Here is a 22,042-nt window from a genome sequence, read left to right as displayed (position 1 = left end):
GGCCACCTTATGACCACATTCTCCTCGATCTAAAAATCTCAGATCCATGCTAATAGGAAAAGAAAGAGCAGCATAAGAGGTCACATCGACATAGCTATCTATCTTGAAGAACTCTTTGTGTTACCATCCTCCTTTTATATATCTGAATGAAAGTTCGCACATACATTCCAGGTGAGATGAGCTGGTTACTCCAGTGCGTCCACAATCAGCCATGGGTCCTTCACAAAAGCAGGAATTGCAAGGTCACCCGTCAAAGCCAACGTGTCTTCAGTGGCACAAGATCCAGGTAAAAAAAATTCAGCCTCCCTACAGATACCAAGAACAGGTGTTCCGGCTTGGACTCTGGAGCAGCTGTGAGGACTGCAAACGATTTCACTGCCTCTGCCTCCTAGATTTTGGCAAAAATTTGTATCCATTCTGATAGCCCTTACATAGAACTGGAAATGCAGGAAATTCTCTTTGTCATTTCATTGTTCAGCACTGTGAACCAGAACATGCAGATCTCTGGATGCCTGTGGATGTGGGAGATTCGTGTCACCTCAGTCTTCAGTCCCTCTTGGAGGTAGAAATGGGGCCTGGATGATGGAGCTTGTTTGGTGTTTGTGAGGTGTATGTTAAGCTACGACATTTTCCGCTGGGAACTCTTGGAGCTGAGATCACCATGTTGGCACATTCTGGGAATCAGCTCTAGGACACTGTTCCGCATGTATTCCCTAAGCAGCTGGAGTTCACGTGAGCCTGAGGACTGCATCCACCCTGTGGGAACTGTCCAAGCGAAAACTGAGACCTGTGGAAGAAATTAAAAATAATGTGTGATGAAGCAATGACTGGGACAAGAAAAGAAACAAGAGAGCAGGAGGAGGACGTGGAAAGCAGGATGTGTGGGCTGCAATTAAATATGCAGCAGTGATCCCACTTGCACAGGCGGCTGACATGTCAGGCTTTGTGGTACAGCTGCCCCTTAGCAGCTCAGATACAGGCCTGTGTGAGCTCCAGATAGTACCAGGACAGCAGAGGGAAGAGTGGCAGGTCCTTGTTTCAGCAGCTTTGAGCTGTTCCCATCCTGCTATTGGTTCCAGGCGCAGAGCCCAGTACCTCCCTTTGCTTCCCCTCCTCAGGAGCTGTAGGGTGCAGTGAAGCCACCTCTCAGCCTGCTCTGCTCCAGACTGCACAGCTCCATGCCCTCAGTCTCCCCCTCACAGGACATGCCTTCAGCCCTAGTTCACTTTACTGGGCCTCAGAGGAAGGAGGAAGTCCCTGTGACCTTCCTGCTACATTTCTATGCCATCTATGAAATCTGCAGAGCCGTGCGGGTTCATTCCTTTTGAGGCATGCTGGTTCTGACTGTGACATGTATGGAAGCCAGGAGTTTAATCATTACAAACATTAAAATGATTTGACCAAAGCAAGTGAAAAACAAAAATTGCCACTAGAGCCGAATAATTGCCATTTCTCAGCTCTAATAGCTGCTGTATAATTTATAGGGATAAAAAGCTACAGTCATTTCTCTTCACTTTTAGAGTTTTGTATAGATGTGCCAAGTGCCAGTGCTGTGTGTGATAAGGCCATGTCCTGCAACACTTCTGCTGCCCTGGAAGTCAGGGGAAGGGGATGACCTTTACTTCAACAATCTGTCCTACAGCATCTGCATGCTGAGAAAAGCAGGATGTAGTGACTGGATGAAACTAGGATTTCCCTGAAGTTTCTTTTGCTCTGTAATTTTTTGAAAAAGAGGTTGGTGGAAGTGCCTGTTTCTGCTCTGCTTGCAAGGACTGATTTACCATCTGAACCTCTCCAGTGTTGCCTTTTCAGTACGCTCACATGGGCACGTATTGCACCTGATGGCCAAGGCTCAGCTTTCAGGGTATTCTGAGAGCTTGCATTCAACATCTAACACATAGTTCAGCTTGTTCACAGTTCAGCACGACTGAGAACTGCAGCCCAGGTAGTTTACTGCCGACAGAGACTTTTACTTTGCTTCCTGAAAGATCCCAGTCCATGTGATTTTCTTAAGGCCTAATGCAAGTCAGGAAGAGCGTTGGGCAGTGCTGCTAGGTTTGACAGCAAGCCTTCATATCCTTCAATTCTGCAGCCCCTGGCTGTGTTCCCAGGCCCTGTGCCTCTCCCATTCAGCCAGGTTTGCTGTCTGCATCTCTCCCTATCTCTGAGCAGCACAGTGAGCCTTGCCAAGGGCAGCTCTGTGCTATTTGCGGCCTTTTTAGGCCACGCTCAAGTATTTCATATTAGGTTTTTGCTCACAAACTCAGAGAGGTCCCTTAACCCTGCAGATGATTTTAGCTGTCGGAGGCCTTGGCAGAGGAAGCCTTCTGCCATCTGGTAGTCTTTCGTACCTTGAAGAGCCCTGTGCGTGTTTGCAGCGAGGAGTTATTTTTGATGCTGGTTCTGACGTTAGCCACGGGTACTTCTGGAGCATTTCCAAGCTGTGTAAATGTCATTGTATCCTCTCTCTGTTTTTTCCTTTTTTTTTTTTAAACATTTATATTCCTTATATTCCTCTGTGTATTCCACCAGCATGGAAATAGAGAACATTTGGAGGACCCAGCACAAGGCTCCTCTTTCCAGGGCTGCAGTCCCTGGCTCCCTGCAGGGCGCTGTCACCCCACATAGTGAGCAGAGGGGCACTGCTCTGAGCCACTGATTTCCCTCCAGCAGCACACAGCGCCAGGTGAGTACTGTGTCAGCTCCCAACCTGAAGCTTTTGTTTCCAGATTCAGTGTTTTAATTCATCTCTATTTCTATTAAAACAGTGCATTTCAAGTTGAATGATGAACAGGTTAATATACGTTCTGTGGTGCAGCTTTCTCTGGTGCAGAAACAAGAGCGGTAGTGTGAGTTAGCAGCAGGTTGGCTCCTGGATGTGCTGTGATCTTCTTGAACACCCTTGAACATGCCTTAATTTGTTTATGCCTCAGTCCTCCTCTCTGTGTGAAGGAGGAAGGAGAAGCACCTCCCAGCCCCTGCTCTTGCACGTTCAAAGCTGCAGCTCCTCATGCACAGATCAGCTCTGAATTTGGACATCATAAAGGGCTGGACAGATCGAGGAACTTACTGTAAATAACACTAATAACGGCACTGAGGCTCAGTGTACTTTGTAATGCTCTGTGTACTTTGCGATAGTAAACAGTCTGCACAAGGCAACATCTGTGTGTGTTCGGCAGCCTCTGGGCTTTGCACCAGCTGCTGCGATGGTAGTGCTGTGCCTGTGACAGTAGGTAGGGGTGTGAGCGCTGCTCTGCATGTGTTGTCATCTCTGCATTTAGCGTCTGCCTTTGGCACTGTCATCTCTTTTATTTATGAATGAGTGGGTGAGGGAGGAGAGGGCTGGGCTGGGCTGATTCGACTTCTTCACAGTTGTACCATAAAGAGCAGAGGAGATGAAGCATAATCTCCTCCTCCCTCCCGACAGTGTTTCACCGACAGCTGTGCTCCCAGCTGGGAGGAGGACAGCCTCCAACAGCCTTAGCAGAAGCTGGGAGAAGGGAGAAAGGAACATTTGTGCTCTTCACACTGCAGGAAAAGCATCTTTGCATAAACTCTGCTCACAGGTGAGTTTCATTTTTCACCTATTCATTCTTAAAGCAAATTACTTTTCCATCATTTGTTATACTAAGTTGTGACTCCTAGAATAGTGACTGAACAGGTTTTTGGCGAGGTTGTTAGAAGTGAAGCAAAGCAAAACAATGAGGCAGTCCAAGGACTCAACTGAAGTGTCATGTCCAAAAATTCACAACTTCAAACTAAATTTCCCTGTCAGGTTCCCACTGGAGTAGAAGCTGTTCTAGGTAAACTTTTTGGACTTTCAGATAAGTGCAAGGAGAGCTTGTATTGATGTTATATTAATGAAGAGGAATAGTTAAGATAAACTAAGAATCTGTCTCCTGTTTTCAGAGGAATAGAGGGTAGATAAACTCCACTGGTCATTTTCAAATCAGTTAGTAAGTATGTGTCAGATGTCTAGATACAAACTACTTTAAGTGAGTAATTAGGAATTTAAGTAATTTATTTCCCCTGAGGATCCAAACCAGAAGTTGTGTCTAGCTGCAGGAAACAGCTAAACCACATACCTTGCTGTGTAGGTGTTCTGTGTACAGCTATGTACGTTTGTCCTTGTATCTCAAAAGTATGTTTCTGACGTACTTTCCAAACAGTAAGCCACTTTTTCTGCTGCCACTCAGAGCCCAGCTTGGGAAACTTGGAATGTGAAGTTTTAGAGAGATGAAATCAATCCCAGCAGACTCATTTTTGATAGATTTTTGTTTTTAAGTAGGATTAAAGACATTCCTTATTGTAGGTTGCCTCTGAAAGCTGTCTGTTTTTCTGGTTCTTGACAGTCTCTGAACAGCAAGAAGGAAAGCAAATCACTGAAATCACTGAGAGATCTGCTTCCAAATTTGCAGGAGGTGGAGGTGGGGAGTTGAGAAATAAAGAGTTTAGAAAGATATTCAGCCTCGTACTGTTCTTTTCTGCTCAGAACACATGCAGATATTACTAAAACTTTCAGGAAATGTAACAGTGAGATGAGGAAAAATGGCTACACACAGGCTCATAAGACGTGACACCATCTGTGTGAGCATTACAGGACATTCTGAGCAGTCAGTTATTCAGCCCCTAGTGTGACTTTTTCCATGCTGACATCCTGTATTCACATTGGCTCCAGCAGAGTATGACATCTGACCACTTCTTCTTTTACATTTGGTAGTCAAGAAGCCACTAAGCAGTCAGTCAGCCCCCTGCGTTGTAGCACAATCCTGTCTTCCTTTTCTGAGAAGACAAAAAGTGCACTGTCCTCAGCCCTACCCTTCTTACCTTCCCATGTTGTTACCAGTATTTTGCTGTTCTCCTCTTCTTTGCACGCAACTGTAAGCTCTTTCTGTTAAAAGAAGGAAGAGACAGAAGGTAGCTCTTCTCAGCTGATCTTTTTTGGTGCATGAAGCTGTCATTTAGACAGTAAAACAGAAGGTAAATCCCCAAAGTTCTAGGAGCCTTAGGATAGAACACCGTGAGAAAGTGTTGGCTTTATCGAATCAGACCAATGTTTTGTTCTGTGATGGTGGGTACTGCTGGGAGGTGATGATGTCTGCATCACAGCATTGGAATTTGAATATCACAGTTTTAAATGAAGAAAGCTGTGATGACTCCAGTCTCTCAGTAAAAGAACTCATCTTACTTGGCATTTGCAGTAGGGCTTATTTAATTCACTTTGTGGCTGGTGAAGAAAAAGCGACTGCATTCCTTCTGGGATCTGGGTCTGGGTCCCGGACAGTGATAAAAGAGAGAAGGAAAATGGGGAGAAAGTAGAGACCAGTGGGATTAATGCATCCCAGCTGAGCCAGTGTATGGAGCTGTCATCATACTAGTTGCCATCCCATCCTGTGAGCCTGCTAGTGAGAAACTAGCAAACATGCCGGAGGCCAAGAAAGCTGTGAGCTTCTTAGCAGTGCTGGAGCAGAGTCACATGGGATGAAGTGTGCACAGGTGTAGGCAGCAGTGTCAGCTTTGCTCCTAAGCAGTGCTGTGGATGCTGTCACTCAGTTGACCAGATGATGCTGCTTCCTGGACATCTATATGAACAGCTCATGGAGAAGAAAAATTTTTCCTTGCCATTTATGCCAGATCTAACCCCAGGACGTGTTTGTGTTTTGCTGGGGCTCTATTGCTGCCTACTGCTCTTATCAGCGCAGTGACTGGAACACTACTTGGGACTCAGAGGGCATTCGTACAACTTTACTAATTATTGTTAAGTGAAGAACTGTGGAAATATAAGTGCAGATGTGCAGCCTTGTGAGGCTGATTACCTTACAATTAGCAGAATGCTTCCTCTAAGAGAGTTGTTTTTCCTGTAAGGATTATTTTGAGTGGCTTGTAGCAGTTGTTATGAATTTCTCTGCCAGCTGAAGCATTTGCAGAGCTGCTGTCCCCGACAGCTGATGGCACTTGGGTTTGAAAAGGCACAGAGCAGTTCTAATGTTTAGAAGAAACTGGCCAATGATTTTCAGTAAAGGTTTCAGTAATTGGCAGCAACTAAGGACAACATTACAGTTTGTCCTCTGAGGGATGCATCCAGTGAAATTCCCTCCTCACTAGGAGCTGTGCATGAACTCTGTTAATCCACTAGGCAGCAAAGACAGGACTGGTTTGTCACTTCACCTGAAACTTTGGCTGCTGTGTCTGAACAGAAAAAAGACCAAATAGGAGGCTCAGAGTGCTCTGTTTGAGAAAGGTGGAGCAATGTGCTCACCTGGAAGTATAGAGGATTCTATGCCTCCCTGTGGAGCCCTCCTGCCAGAAATTGTTTGCACGGTGACAAATTCCTTTCCAGCTGTGTTGTTGTGGCTCTGGATCCTGGGGTTGGGTAAGCAGAGATTTGTCACTGCCAGAGGCAAATGGGAGCTCTGCTTTGGAGGAGAACGGAGAAGGCCCTGCTGCTGCTCCTGGAGCTCCACAAGAGATCCTCCTAACATTCTCCCCTTGAGAATTGCAGCAGGATGAGTCCAAACATTCAGTTTATCATCAGCACTGCTGCTTTATCCTATGAGCTTTCATAGGATAAAATTTTCCTTTTTTCTTTCTCTCACATCATTTGTTACTGACTGACAGTAAAGATGTAAAAGCTTTGGAGGAGGTTTAGATGGCTAACAGAGGAGGGGAAAATCAAGAACTGAGTTGCAAAAGCAAATGCAATCAAACTAGCAAACTTACATTGCTTTAATGATTCCTGAATAAAATGCAATATTTTATCTTTCATCTGTGAAGGGGAGAGGGCGAATTTTCACTCTGAAAGATAATGATTTTGTGGTGCCTCTGCACATTCCTAGTTTGAGGATATGTCTGTTTTACACTCTACATTTAAAAAGTGATTGGACGTAGCTTTCAACATAGGAATTGTTTGGTAGAGTAGAAAACTTAAACTAAGATGCCTTAGTCTATTATAGCATAACATTATTATTTGGAATTTGAAGTTATGTCCAAGTTTTAGGGCTAATCCCACACCTCCACATCGGAGCAGGACCTGGGTTTCTGAGCAACTCTGGAATCCCACTTCTTCTGGAGCAGCTTTCCTTCTCCTACCCAATAACACATCAGAATTCCCTTGTTACAACACTTGATTCTCTCCCCTTTCCCTGGTTAGATGAATGTTGGGTAGTGAGAATGGTTTAAAGCAAGGTTGTTACTTTTACTGTAGGTTGCTTCTCTGATGCTATAGAATTTTTCCATTTCTATAACGCCATGATTCCTTAACTATTTTCTCAATTTTTTTAATTGAAGCTCTTTTACCCAGATTACCCACCATTACTGTGGACAGGTTGTTTCTCACCATTTTCCTTATGAGAAGACCATATGAGAGTCAAATTTCGAGCACATGGATGGTTGATTTGGTGACTTCAGGGAGGATGCTGTGATTTGCCTTCCAGGAGAAAGGTGGCAAAGCTTATGGCTCTGACACGGGGGAGGACAGGTGGCCACAGATATGTGGGTCCTACTGTCATCCAATGGTGTGATGGAGAGAGGCTGGAAACAAAATTTAAGCTGTTGGGCTGGGTGCTGTAGCACAGGGATTCAGCAGCACAGTGCTGGGAAACGCTTCCTGCACCCGTGCAAGTCCACATGGGGTATGGAGGGGCAGTGTCAAGGTATGACAGAAAATAGAGAAGGGAGGAAGGGTTTGTGCACATGACAAAATAGGGATGCTCAGGAGTAATGGAATTGAATAGAAGCCCAGGCTTTGTTTACATCTTAATGAAAGCAAGGAACAAGTGCTTAAAATCATGCGAGTACTAAAAAGAGTTTTTTACATGAAAATTAAGGGAATTGAGGAAATGAAAACTCAGGAAATTAAAACATAAGGAAGCCTGCAGATACAGATGCCAGCGCTTTGTTTAGTGTAATACATCCATTGGCGACTGGGGTACTGGAAATCTGTATCTTCAAATTAAAAAAAAAAAAAAAAAAAAAAAAGCTGAAGTTTTCACTGGTCATCTGGGGAGTGAGAGTGATGAGGGGAGGAGCACAGAAAGAAATCTTCTCCAAGGCACACTGCTTCTACAAAATCATCAGAAGTGTGAGAATTAACATTGCAGAACAAACCTTATGTGAGGATATTGACTTGGATCATCTGGAAACTAGGCTGATTTCCAGGAAGACACAAAAAAAAAAAAAAAAAAAGAGGGAAGCTTAGTTAAAGGCAGTGCAAAAGGGTAGCTAGAAGAGTTAAATCTCTCCAGGCTGTGTGGGGGCTATTAGAAGACACACACAGATGTAGGCGTGCCACCCTCTTACCCCAACCCCCAAACCAAGTAAGATCCAAGCAAGAAATACAGAACAGTCAAGGGGAAATGAGCATGACTAAGGAGCAGTGCAGGGAAGGGTGGATGGTGTGCTAGGTTACAGCTGGACTGAGAACAGAAACATCCAAAACACAATGGAACCAGTGTAAGCCATAAAAACAAGCACGGTACAAAGGCACAGAGGAATTATTCCAGTTCTTAAGTAGCAAGAGTGCATGCAATGCTAGGTGCTTGAATTGAATGGGCTCATATCCTGTGACGAATTTTGTCTCTGATTAAAATAAATCCAAACAGAAGAATGAGAATAAAGTTAAAGAAAAATGAGGGAAGGGAGGGAAAAATTTCCAAATACTGTAAATGGCTTCTCACTTTCCCTTGTCTTAAAACTATTGCTGTACAAAATGAATCACATACTGAATCATAAATGCAGAAAATAGAATTTAAAAGAGAGATGACTTTATTGAATGTATCATTATTTGCTGATGTGTGGAACAATGAAAACGTTGACAGGAGATCTGTTCAATCTCTTTAGACGCAGCAAGGCTCCAACCACCTTTCAGCCAGACCTGGCAAGTCACATTTTTCTCTCAGACAGCCTTTGCTATTTGCCAAACATTATTAGTCAAACATTGATCATCGCTGGTCCAAGTCACTGCATTTCAGCAGTGCTGGCAAATCAGTGCTGCCCCTGAGTGAAAAGTGAAGGAGGAGAGCAATTGCACGGATGAATGTTTGGTTGCTGAAAATGGGATTAGCTTTCCAAATTTCTTTCTGTTAATGAGATAGTTCTGTTTGATATTTAGGTTTAATTATAACTTCTTCTGTCTGGAGGCAGTGGCATTATAAAAGATGTCAGCAGAAAGGGAATTTGGTCTCTAACTTAGTTTTCCCCTGTAGCAAGTTTTCCCCTGTAGCCAGTGCGTGATGCTGGGGAGGCTCAATAGTGGGACTACTTACATGTTGCTGGCACCCTCTCCCTTTCCTTGATAGTACATGTGTACAGAGAGCAAGCTGCTGACACGTCAATCCTGGTGTCAGAGCGACTGTAGCCTCAGCAGGGATAGGGATACAGTCAGGGAAAATGAGTCAGAAGAGTTAGGGGATTTTCTCCTAGGCTGTAGAAGGTAAAATGAATCAGAACCCATTTACTTCAGAAGAAAGAAGTTCCTACTTCTCAGTCCCAAGCCTACACTACTGTTGTTCCAGTTCTCATTGCTTACTGATACTTCTACATGTTGATTGTGACTTGTGTATGTCTCCTAATCCTTAAGACTTAACTCAGGGTTGGCTTTTGCCTCCTCATTTAAGCAAGGATCAGCACACCGATTCAGGGCTATTGGCCGCCCTACTGCCTGCAGTTGCTCATAACCTGTTTGCCACCTTCTTGTAAAGCACAGGCAGGTTGGCAGTTAGGGCTCTGTGCTGAGGAGATGTGTAGGAGAGAGAGGCTGAGCTGGCTATTGGCTGGGGCAAAAGGAAGGTTTGAAGCTGAGGAACAGAAAGAGAAAAGGTTTCTGCAGGAAGTGGTGTGATGGGGAGTGCTCTTCCACTCCCGGTTGTGGACTCGAGTGAGCCATGCAGGAGCCCCAGGGAGATGTTCTGTGAGCAGGAGCCAGCTCAGTGCTGAGATGCTGGTGGCCACGTCACCCACCTGGCTGCTCTTTAGCAGCAGGAAGGAGGGGGCAGATGAGGGTCATTTTTATAAGCTATGAGCCAGCTCCTTGAGGCAACTGTGGCATGACTAATTCCTGTTGTGTGATTCATCGCCCTGTTTTTAGTAGGTCTGCTTGACCAAAAATACACACTGTGTGAACTTCTTATTACCATAAATAGGGATTTTCCAAAATGTAGTTTCTTTTCAGCACTTCCCTGTGCTCAGCCAGTTGTTTGGGTCTTATATTTGGTAAAAAAAGTCCCCAAACCTAGAGAAAGAAGATGAACCGGTGTCAGATATGTGACAGTCTGTTGTCCCTTCTGCCTTCCTTACCCCTATTTGTCCTTTACATGTGCAGGCCTCCAAAGGTGTAAAAACATGAAATGAAATGTTCCAGCAGCAGAACACATACCTTTTAATTGTTTTTTGAATGTGTGAAATCACGTATGTTTCACTTCTGTATAGCTTAAATTTTTTGGGAGAAAAATCCAAAACGAAAAACATTTCTCAAAAAAAAAAAAAAAAAAAAATTGAAAATGAGTTGTTTAAAAAAAAAATTGTTTTGTGGAAATGATTTTACGTCATGTCAGGTTTGTACAATTTGTTTTCATTCTGCTGTGCGTCTCAAGGAAAAGGGTGAATTGTGTCATGTCACTGAGCAATAACAGAGACTGGAATGGAGGGTCTGAAAGTTCTTCAAACATTTCTTTGTCTTCAAGAGACGTCGGCTGAACCATCCTCAGGATGTTTGCCAGACTTTGAGATCTCCAACTTGAAGACCTCCATCCCATGCATCATCTGTCCCAGTGCTGCCCCACTTACCTTTGTCAGTGGAAAGTTTTTAGCAGTGTTTAACCCAGTTTTTCATTCAGGTTTTCACAAGAGCACGCTTTCTTCTTTGTGACATTCTTTAACATGTTGGAAGATTTTTTGCTGTTTGCCCTGATTACGGTCTTCTTTAGACTAAACAGTCCTAGACCAGTGACCATCCCCCTGCATTTCCCCAACCACAACCAGCAGCTCCGTAATGCCTTGCAACAATGCTTAGGATAGAGAGGTAGCGCCCATAGCTCCTGCACATCCCAGGATAATTTGCTTTTTTTCTTGTATTTTTACAAAAATATGTTGTTGACAATATATGATCACAGCAATCCCTTTATCCTTCCTAGTTTTCTGCTGTAAGGTAGCATTTGCTTTGTTAATGACTTCTCATTTCAGATATAGTATGTAATATCTCATATCTCCATGCAGTTTGCACATCATTTAAGAGGAATACTCAGTGTTCTAATCAAAAGAACAAAGGTTAGGTTAGGCTGATAATCTGCTCGGGTGTTCTGGGATTTTTTTTTTCTGAAATATTGTTGTTTTCCAGGAATGTGAATGTTGTGTTTCAACAAGTCCATCCCTGTGACCTTTCCCAGAGTAGCATCTGGGGTGCTGTGTTGCCATGAATTTCTGCTGATGATACTTTGGCTCCCTCACAACTGTTCAGAAGTACTCAGTTCTGTTCCTTCTAAGTAGCTCCCTGCTTAATTGAACATTTGTTTGGCTTATGAATTAAGTTGAATGCAGAACGCATAGGCTTATTGTCTATAGTGATTTAGATATTTCTTACTAAGCCTTATGATCTGTGAGCCAGGGCACTGGCAAGATTATACTACATCACCATGTCATTGCTATTGGGAAATGAGTATTAGAACTAATTTTTGAGGTCATTAAAATATTTTAGTTAATTCATTTTCTAATATACAGGGACTATTGGCTTCTAGCTGCCTTGCATCAATCCGCCCATAGTGCTTACACTAGGCTTCACAGGTCACACATTTCAGCTGTTTCATAGAACATTTAGTGATACACCTGATACACTGTAAGGCAGCAAATGAAGCCATTAAAATGTTCTCCAGGAGGAGAATGTGTGAGGTGGCGAAGTTAGAGATAGAGGAGGATGTGACTAACGACCAGAGGAACAAGGAGCAAACATTTGCATTTGCTAATGTGTTGCAATGTTTGGGCATACCCACTTCATGCCATAACATTTTACATTTTTGTAATGGAATACTATATTAAAAAAACGTCACGCATGTTTGATGTCCAATCTAATGCTTTCATCAAGCATTGAGTTCACTGTAAGAAAAAGGAAGGGTTTACAAATAAAGGATTTTGACATGAAGCTGCTACTCAAATCTGCATTATCAGTTCCTACTGACATTTACAGGCATGAAGCCCTGAACTACACCACGACTGTGGTTCAGATCAGAAGTTTTAGAGATGAAATGCAACTGCCTTACTTCAGACATTGGAGAAGCTTGATGATAAACAGAAATTAAGAAGTTGAGACAAATTCCCAAGATATCAAAGTTCGAGCAGTTGAGTGATTTACCCAATGTTGTGAATAATTGCATGGCTGTGCTAGGAAGAATTGGACATTGGTGACTAATTGGTCTTTTGTTTATGTGGGTTCTGAAAAAATGTTGCTGGCTTCCTGTTTTAACAATAGACTTACTGTCATACAATAACAACAAAAGTAAAGTGATTTGTAATTATTAGAATACTCCTCTGGTTTCCTCCCACTGAAACAAATGCTTAGAGGAATAGTTACTGTTGCAGGAAGACATTCCTGCTGGAAAAGCTGTCCCCTCACACGTTAACAAGTTGTGCAAAGACCTAAGTGAAGTTTAGAAATGAATTTAATGTAAGGAGAAAATGTGGGAAATTTATGTGAGATGGTTTCTTGGGCTTAAAAAGATACAGTCCTTCATGTACTGTATGCCCTGACGTGACTTTCTTGCAAATAGAGGGACATGTAGAGTTTGTACTTCTATTGCAAAACAAACAAACAAACAAACAAAAAACCCTGAAAAAAAGTCTGAAAAAAAAAAAAAAGGAATGAAAATATAGCAAAGATTGCCTGATTGCAACAAAACCAGTAGAAAGCAGAAACAAAACTCCTTGCAGCCAACTGCTCTTCCCATAAATGTTTGACAAAATTTCTGTGTGCTTTCTGTTGCAGTGTGTTTCACACTCTTAGGGGCCGTAAGATCTTGTCACAATTTTGCTTCTGAAGATTTGCTTCTGAAATAAGAAATAACAGCAAATATTTCAGTTGTGCTTAGATCTATAATTTCTGCTTCTGCCTCATGTGCTTGGATTTCTTTTCCCTTCTTTTTTTTTTTTTTTTTTGTGGAAGAAGGAATTTGAATATTCCAGTATGAATTGGATTTTCTATCCAATGAAGCACAGAAACATCCTTTATTGCCTTTCATGGCTCTTTCCACTTGTGACCCTTTTACATAATTCCTCTGGTTTAATCCAAGCATTGTCGTGCCACTTCCTTATAGTCATCCTTAGTCATGCCCCCAATTTTCACTTTGTTCTACAATTTTAGGGGGATTTTCTCTAAGTGTATTTGCTATCTCAAGTAGTGAGATACAATAATAGATTTCAGAAAGAAAGGAGATACGAAGGAATGGTTGGTCCTTCTTTCTCCTCTCTCTACCAGATCATCACCCCATTACAATGTGAGCTCTTCCTTATATGTGGAGGATGTGGGAAGGGGCAGAAAACTTCTGTTAAAATAGCCCTAAAAGCATGGTTATGTTTTGTGGAAGGAACATTTAGTAAGCTTTGCCATTTTCCTGCCGTGCAGCAGCTTTGCTACTGGAGCTCTTACAATCACCCCACCTCATGCCACAAACCCTCAGGTGTGGGCCAGCTGACTTCTGCCCATTTGATGTGGGAGTCTAAAGGCTAATGTTTATCCAGATAATGATCTGAACCAAATCTCAGATTTTGTGCAGTGTGGTCCAAGAGCTGCTATGAAGGTCGAGTGACTCAGGTCTGTTTGTGATGTGTGACAGGTGGAGGGACAGCAAGAGATCTACTATGACATGAAGGCACGCAACCACATTATCCTCCCCATTCATGGTAACAAGTGCTTTTGCAGATGAGACAAGCTGTGTGCTCATCTTTTGCAAACATGTACAAAGAAGTCCTTTGATGTATAGTTCCATTTGTCACCGCGAAAATGTGTAGGTCTAATTGTATCAGATTTCTTATGAGAAAATTGTAGGAAATGTTCACTGGAACTGAGAAAAAACACCCAGTCTCCACAGTATTACTCAGTCAGAGCTGAACGGGCTGTTGGTGCCGGTGGCCTTGGGCTCATTCCTTGGCTATTGCCAAATGTGAGTTGTTCTATGAGCTCATGGTGTGGGACGGGAATCATGGCTTTGTCAACAGGATACAAAAGGACTTGGGGAAAAAAAAAAAACCTGCTTTTGAATTGTCCAGTGAGTAATGAAAGTTGGCTTACTTTGACTGAGAAAAAGTTAAGCTGTCTAAAGCCCTGAGATTGTTGGCTTCTTTACCTAGAAACAAGAGAAATGTTTGGAGCTCATCTAGATATTTCTTTCCAAGAGTTGGGCTTAGATAGGTAACACTGAAAAAGGGTGGGCATAAGAAAGAGATAAGTCTTGCTGGGAAATGTCTGTAGACCTGTGATACCGAAGGTGTTATATAAACTAAGCTCTTAAAAACAAAACAACACAGCTGCACTATTTCCATATTGAAGTTGTCTAAATGGAATGCCTGTGTGTTCCCAGCCATAGCTGCTCTCAGCTTAATGATTATCTGCACCCCAGATGTTTTTCTCAGAGCAACTTTTTTATTTTTCTCCCACTACCCAAGCTAGCTTAGTAAGTAATACAGGACTATTTGTCTCCTCTTTCCTATACCCGGCATCATCTTTCCTTGAGTTTCCCATCATTTAGGGAGCTTGTAAGGTATTGTGTATTATATTCTTAGTAACAGCATGGTCTTCAAAGATCACTCTTCTGAACCATCTGATGAGTGTCATAATCACAGTGTTTTGGTATCAGTCTTGAGAAAACTTGCAGTTCCATTCCCTGGCCAGTACAGAGCTGTGTTAACGTACTTGGACTAAGGGGGAAAATGGGGAAAGGGAAACTGCATTTCTCATTTGGTCACTGGTCAAAAGGCACAGCAGTGTCCCAGAGCCTGCATGCTGTGGAGGCTGAAACAAGGGAGGAATTTTCCAAGCTTTCTTCTTCCAGAGAGCAGCATAAAACAGCTATTGTGCAAACAAGAATCTGGACTTCTGTTTACGTAACAGGCAGCTTTCTCTTCCTGCAGCACGCTGCAGCACTTCCTCCAGGAGCAGGAAACATCACTGTAATCAGAAGTGTGTATTATATTAGGACAATATCGTATCAATGAGACTTTTTTTTGTGTTTTTCACTTTCTGCAGTTCTGGCAAGACTTCTAAGCTGAACAGATATGAATTTTACAATCACATTCTTCGTGACATAAATGTAATTTAATAAAAACATTTTGAATTCTTTCAGAAAAAGAAGCATTTTCAGAAAAAAAAGAAACAACAGCAAACAACAGTGCAACAGTGCAACAGTGCAACAGTGCAGAGTATATCTGCTTTTTCTCATCCTGTGGCCCATATTGGCTTACAGGGTAACGCAGAACAAAACCGAGCTCAAGAACTATGAATGTATAAAGACAGTTTTGCCTTTTGAAAATTATTGACAGCTTTCAACTTACTGTAAGTTGGCCCTATTAGCAGGAGCTGGGCACTGACTGGATGCTTCTAGTTGTTAGATTAAATGAGGGACCTGCAGATGTTTAGGCACTTTTCACTGTATGTTGTATGTCCATCGTCTGCTCAGACAAACTCTTACATGTCAAAATCACCAAATTATTGAACATAAATTGTATTAAATACAGTGTCAAATACAACTGCACTTGTCCTGGAGCCCTGGATTGAAAAAGGTGAGGGGAAAAGTAAGGTTGTCAAACCTGGTTCTGTGCATTGTGCTTGCAGGCATGAAGCCAGATCTCCTGTAGGTGAAGAAGTCACACAGCAGTCATGCAGCCACTGAGACACGGGATGCATGGAATGGTGTCAGAAAAGAGAGGATGCTCCCTAAGTAGCAGTGCTTTGGGAAATCTGCATGTAACTTCATTGCTTTCTGCTGCATGTGTGTAATAATGGTCGCATTATCATTGCTATTCTGCAGGGAGGGTTATGGCAATCTCTTGGAGCAAACATCAAGCTAAGCCAGAACGATCTGTGGCTGGCTCACATTTCTGCTGCTGTGCCTGGTAGAGCTGCAGTAACACTTGTGCCATCTGTGGAGGAGGGGGTGATTCTGAGGTAGGTGCATCCCTGAGGTGTCTGTATGAGAACAAGGGGAGCAGAGCTCACACTGTGCTGCGCTAAGGCAGATAGCGATGAACAATGCAGTTTGAAGTTCAAGGGAGAGGAACTTAACCTGGCCTTCACGTTGTGGTTGAAGCTACCTGAGACTCCAGGAATCCAGGGCTGATATTCTTTTTGTTGGCAAGAAAAAGAGGAAGAAGTCTGTCCTTAAGTTCATTGTGATTTCAGTGGGACTATGGTACAGTGACTGAGGCTGAATGCTGTACATCTTTTCAGGTTTGGTCAGTCCTGTCAGCCTTAAGGAAGTGATTTTCTTTTCAATTTCTTTGAAACTGAAGCCCACGATTATTTTAAAAAACAAAACCTAATACAAACAAACAAAACAAAAAACTACAACACTCACAGAAGAATTTATTCTATAGTAACATCCTCAAATGCTGCCAATCACAGTAATTTTACAGTACCATGGTCACGTTTTCATAAGGATTACCTTGGAAAAAATTGTTTGTTCCCACAGAGAACAGATGATGATTACAAAAATGCAGGTATGTATTGTAAATGGGAAACAAACAGCAAGGACTTTTCTCTGTTCCTGACAATGCAGTCTGCTTTTCAATCCATATTAACTGAAGTTTTGTAAAGAGTATACAAGTTGCTAACCTCACCCAAGTGTCCATGACAGCTGTGTATTTTCTGGCAGTGGTTAAAAGAATGAATCCCACTGGTTTATGTCATCACACAAAACACACATCCCCCTAAACCTGGGGCACAGTCTTGAGCACTTGTGCCAAAGTGAATGAACACATCGTGTGAGGTGATAGAAGGATGAAAATGATACTTCATTTAGTCTGGGGTTTAATCACAGCGGATAGGCTGAAGGCTGAACACTTATCTTGACCAAACCAAATGACTGTTGTCAACAGTTGGTTTTTAAAAATGCATTAAACAGTAATGGCATAATGTGGAAAGGATCTGCATGAGTCTGTGTGTGGATCACAAAAGATTCTTCAGGTGAAAATAATTGCATTCGTTTTCAGCGCTGATAAAATGAAAAGATCAAACATACAGATAATGTTTGGTTTTCAGAGCCTGTGGCAGATAAGGAACCAGTAATGGCATATTCTGTAGGGCTGATGCATTAAGACAGATTTTTATGGTGTCTTTCCTACAGACAGCTCGCTTTCAGGACCGTGTTTATACTTAACTGTAAAAGCAGCTGCTAAAAATTCCACTCTCATCATCCTGATGGGTTGAGCTGCATATACCATGATATTTTGTATCTAAAGGGAAATTTCAGAAATGGAAATTAAGAAAGCAATGGTTTTGCTCACCCTGCATCCTCTAAGGAAGTCTTAGAGGACTGCTGTTCTGCCAGAGGAATTGTTCCATTTTGATCAGATCAGATTACTGCTTTTCTGCCTCATCTGCAAAATGGAGATGACATTTCTTCACCATTTAAATACTCGTAAAGCTAAGGTGACAACTGCTTGTAAATCGCTTTGGAATTCTTTGACAGAACACCCTCCCAGGGCTTACTGATACAAATCATGATTTCCCAAACATGCTTTATCTTCTGTTAAACACTGTAAGACAATTTAGAAAAGGCATCTCACTGAAAACTGATCGTTTGATAATGATATTCCTCCTCAAGGTTTTCGTATGTTTTACCACCAGGTTACTAACATCCTGTGGCAAGGCATCTCTTCAACCTGAGGTTTTTGTGGATGAAAAGTGATACATCAAACTGGATGAAATTAAGTTCTACATCTATTCATTTGGGACACTGATTAATGGTGTACGTTGAGAGGCAGAAGATGTTGAATTTCACAGAGAATGCAACTGAAAAGTGCATTATTGATCATAATATTCACCAGACATTATCCCCCGTGGTGTACATATTTGTATTTATCATAGGATTCCCAGCTAACTGCCTGTCACTATACTATGGGTACTTACAGATCAAGGCTAAAAATGAGTTGGGTATCTACCTTTGCAATTTGACCATAGCAGACCTGTTTTACATATTTTCTTTGCCTTTCTGGATCCAGTATGTTTTACAGCATGACAATTGGACCTACGATGAACTGCTGTGCAAAATCTGTGGCATCCTCTTGTACGAGAATATCTATATCAGTGTGGGCTTCCTCTGCTGCATCTCCATTGACCGCTATCTGGCAGTGGTGCACCCTTTTCGGTTTCATCAGTTTCGGACAATGAAGGCTGCTATGATCGTGAGTGCCATTATTTGGACCAAAGAAATAGTGACGTGCTCGTTTGTCTTTGTGCATGGGGAGATCAGTATGGATGCCGAGAGCCATGTGGTGTGCTTCGAGCATTACCCCATCAAAGAATGGGAGCACAGTATCAATTACTACCGCTTCTCTGCTGGCTTCCTTTTCCCCTTCTTTCTGCTCGCCTTCTCTTACTGTGGCATTTTACGAGTTGTCCACAGAAGTCACGGCACTCAGAAGAAGAAGAAACTCCAAATTAAACGTTTGGTTTCGAGCACTGTCTTCATTTTTTTAGTTTGCTTTGGACCATACCACATCCTACTTGTAATTCGCAGTGTGTTTGAGAGCAACTGCTCATTTGCTGGCAAGATATTTAACATTTACCATACTTCTCTCCTGCTGACTACCTTTAACTGCATTGCCGACCCAGTACTGTACTGTTTTTCCAGCGAAAGCACTTACCTGAACTTTGTCAAGATGCGAGACTCTTGCTTAAGGCATTTAGGATGTCTGAGGACTGAGACAAAGGAATCCTATCAGCTGAATGCTCCAGAAACTCCCAGCAGGCCACAACATGAGCATCAGCCAAGGTTGTTAGAAGAATCACAGGGTGATACTGGAACAAAGGACTCTTCCTCAACTAGAGCAGGCCATCTATAGCGTTCATCAAAAAGGGCACTCATGTAAAATCTTCCTTGTATAACTGTGTGTATCCACTGGATTTGTCTGTGTATTACAGCTGTTTTACATCCCAAAGGTCTTTTAGCAGAGCAGTACAGTGAGGTAGTCTCTGGAGGTGCCTGGACCTTAGGCAAAATCACATCTGCTGTCATTTTGATACCACTCCAAACCAGTCAACTGGCATGGCTGAAAAACCACACTCATGATGTGGTTCTGTTGAAATCACCTTTCCTTGCTGTTTGCCTCTGTAGCAGCTGGTGAAAAAAATCTCCACAAGCTGTTCAACAGGTTGGAGGCAGAACAAATTATATGTCACCAAAATTAATTTTGAAAGGAAAAAAAATGCATTTCTGCAGATAACAGTAACTCTCTGAAATGACCCCTCCAGCAAGTTTCAAAGTGAGCAGAACCATTGCAAGAGCCGACCTGCTAAAACAGCTAATGAAGTAATGTGGAATGTTCTGGGACAACAGGCACAGGAACTCAGAATCAGATGAGAACTTCGATTTCTGCATTGACTGATGAATCTCCTCATAACGCTTCTATTGACTTCCAGAGGTATAGGATCTCTTGGCTCACATGAGGATAAATAATTCAAGCTGTTGATTTGGAAAAGAACAGGAGGTTCATAGTACATGAGGCACCTTTATCTCATGCGTTTCTCTGAGTCACTGTGTTTAAAGGTGAATTTATTTGCACTTAAATTCTACCAGACCTTGCTAAGATTTTGATTGCATCCTTACAAATTTGTGTGTCTTGTGCAGCACAGACCTTGCAGGCAATTAAATACAATATATTTGTCAATGGAACTCTTAAGTAGATTCTGCTTAAACTCTGTTTTTACCGGTAGATACAAGAGCTAAGGTGTGCTCATTATTGAGTAAATGTAATATCAGAAATGTGATGTATGAGTCATCTCTGTTGCTTTTTGGGTTAGATGGAAACAAGATACAGGAACAACCAGATGGGTAGTTACAGATGGGGTTGTTGTGCTCTGTATTAGTTGTTTATAGAATCAACTCCACTATTTTTTATTGTTTTGGGTTTTTTTATATTCATTATTAAAGAATGTGAGTCTTGTTTCTTCTTGGTGACCTCACCGTGCTTTCTGGTATCTGCAGCTGTTACACCACGAATATTGCCTTATCCTTTCACTTCTCCTCTGGTTTCAGCCTTTCTTTGAGCACCTCTCTGTTTCTGCAGCCTGGAGTTGACAAACTGTAGCAGCATGTGTGTGTGTGTATATATATATATAGGTATACATATATTTAATTTCAAAATTATTTTTTGAGGAAGGCCTAGAAAGGCCTTCTACATTGAGTTTCTCAGGTACATGGTTTTGTTATTGGTTTTTAAAAGGTAATATGTTCTAAGAATTTTCTGGAAACCACACTGGAAGTGCAATATTAAAAGTAATTAGGAGATATGTTTAATAAATAATGTTTTTATTATTCTCTTCCTGTATTTGTTGACAGATTGTATTCATGAGACTACAACTCCTCTCCTCCCTGCTGTTGCAGAAGGGATTCATGTCCCTACTCCCAGGAGGAGATTAGGTTTGCTTAGATTAATATTTGGTTTGTTTAATTCTTTTACATTTCTTTATACTTAGACCACTCTCCATGCTGGATTAATTACCTTATGACATGCACTTTTCTTCTTACTATCAATGCTGTTTAGCTTTGCTTTCTGTGAATGTTTCCTCTAGTCCCTGCTGTCTGTGCCAGCTGGTTGGAAGCAGGGGCTCCTGGCTGCTGCAGTCCGTGCTTGTGTGTTGCTAAGAGGAGCTCCAGCACTCAGACTCCCGTGACCTGACATGCTGCAAGGCACACACATGGTTTGTTCTAAGATAAAAATTTGTTTTGCTGTTTGTTTGTGCTTTACTTCTTTATGGCTGCCCATGTTGTTTAAACTAGCTGGAATGCAGAGCGTGCCCTATTACATGCAATTATCACCGAACAGTTTAAGGCTTGCTTGAGTCGGTACTTTGTTGTGGTCCACTTCTGGTCAGCTGCTGTGGTTTAAAATCAGATGGAAACTTGTGTGACGGCCTGGCGTTCTGCTGAAGTTGTAGCATCTAACCTGCTGACCAGGCCAGGAGGGGAGGGCTCTTGGTTTGGTTTTGGTTTCCCTGGTCATGATGTCAGTACTGATCTACATTCTGATTCTTTCTGTATTGTAATAGCTCAGCTTAGGCTGTGGAACTGTAACCACCACGGGAGGAACATAACCCTCAGAGCCCTTCTATTTCATCCTGAACAAGGATGAGAGTGAGGGTTGCTGGAGATAAGCTGCACACTAGCATTGGAATGAATATGGGGCTTGGGATGGCGGAGGAGAAGGGATTTCAAAAACACACACACGTTGTCTATTTCTTAGCAAGACCTGTTAAAGCTTATAGTTAGAAAGAAAAGAGTGAAAGTTCATTAAATCAATGTTCCTTGGACAAAGTTAATGTTATGTGCCATAAAGTGACCACTGGGAGCAAATCTGAATGTGTATCAGCATTCTGGCATTAAGGTTTCTTTCTCTTGTACATGTTCAGCCGCTGTGAGCCTTGAAGGGCTGTGTATCTTCGGGGAGCTCAGAAAATGAATGCTGGTGTTTGTGGTACAAACTGAATTTTCTCATTCTCAAAGAGCTATGTGCTTGTCTTACATAAGAGGAGGAACATAGAAGTAGATAGAGGATGTTGCTACCTGCTGAAGTACCCCTGTCCTTTGGAAATAGCAGTGGCTAAACAGAACCACCATCCTGATCCTGCTGAAGCACAATAGCTCAGTACTCTCATTTTGTACCACTATCATCTTTTTATGACAGGTTAAGCATCGGTGTCTGTGTGTGCAGTGTAAAGCACAGCCTGTGCTGTCTGCTGGGAGGGCTGACATCTGTCAGGTCTTCAGCAGAGGCACTTACCTAGAGTTGAAGTAACAGCACAACTTTAAATGACGTAAGCCAGGCATGAGGCACAACTGTTTGT

At 42.3% G+C, this 22,042-nt stretch overlaps 1 protein-coding gene across 2 annotated transcripts; it reads left to right on the top strand.

Annotated features, from left to right (window-relative positions):
* The first annotated feature begins 2,509 nt into the window (after positions 1 to 2,509).
* On the top strand, positions 2,510 to 22,015 carry GPR68 (G protein-coupled receptor 68). Of its 2 annotated transcripts, XM_031593094.2 has the most exons (4): positions 2,510 to 2,686; positions 3,428 to 3,566; positions 16,008 to 16,144; positions 17,825 to 22,015. In XM_031593094.2, exon 4 carries the CDS (start codon positions 17,941 to 17,943, stop codon positions 19,039 to 19,041), a length of 1,101 nt encoding a protein of 366 aa, XP_031448954.2. In that variant the 5' UTR covers positions 2,510 to 2,686; positions 3,428 to 3,566; positions 16,008 to 16,144; positions 17,825 to 17,940; the 3' UTR covers positions 19,042 to 22,015. The 2 variants fall into 2 exon arrangements, with proteins under 2 accessions (XP_031448954.2, XP_089997635.1); XM_090141509.1 differs by lacking the exon at positions 16,008 to 16,144.
* The last annotated feature ends 27 nt before the right edge of the window (positions 22,016 to 22,042 follow it).

This window comes from Phasianus colchicus, chromosome 5, assembly GCF_987193195.1.
Source record: "Phasianus colchicus chromosome 5, bPhaCol1.hap1.1, whole genome shotgun sequence".
Taxonomy (NCBI): Eukaryota; Metazoa; Chordata; class Aves; order Galliformes; family Phasianidae; genus Phasianus; species Phasianus colchicus.
Note: the sequence above shows the minus strand (reverse complement) of the source record. Positions and strands in the feature narration are given on the sequence as shown.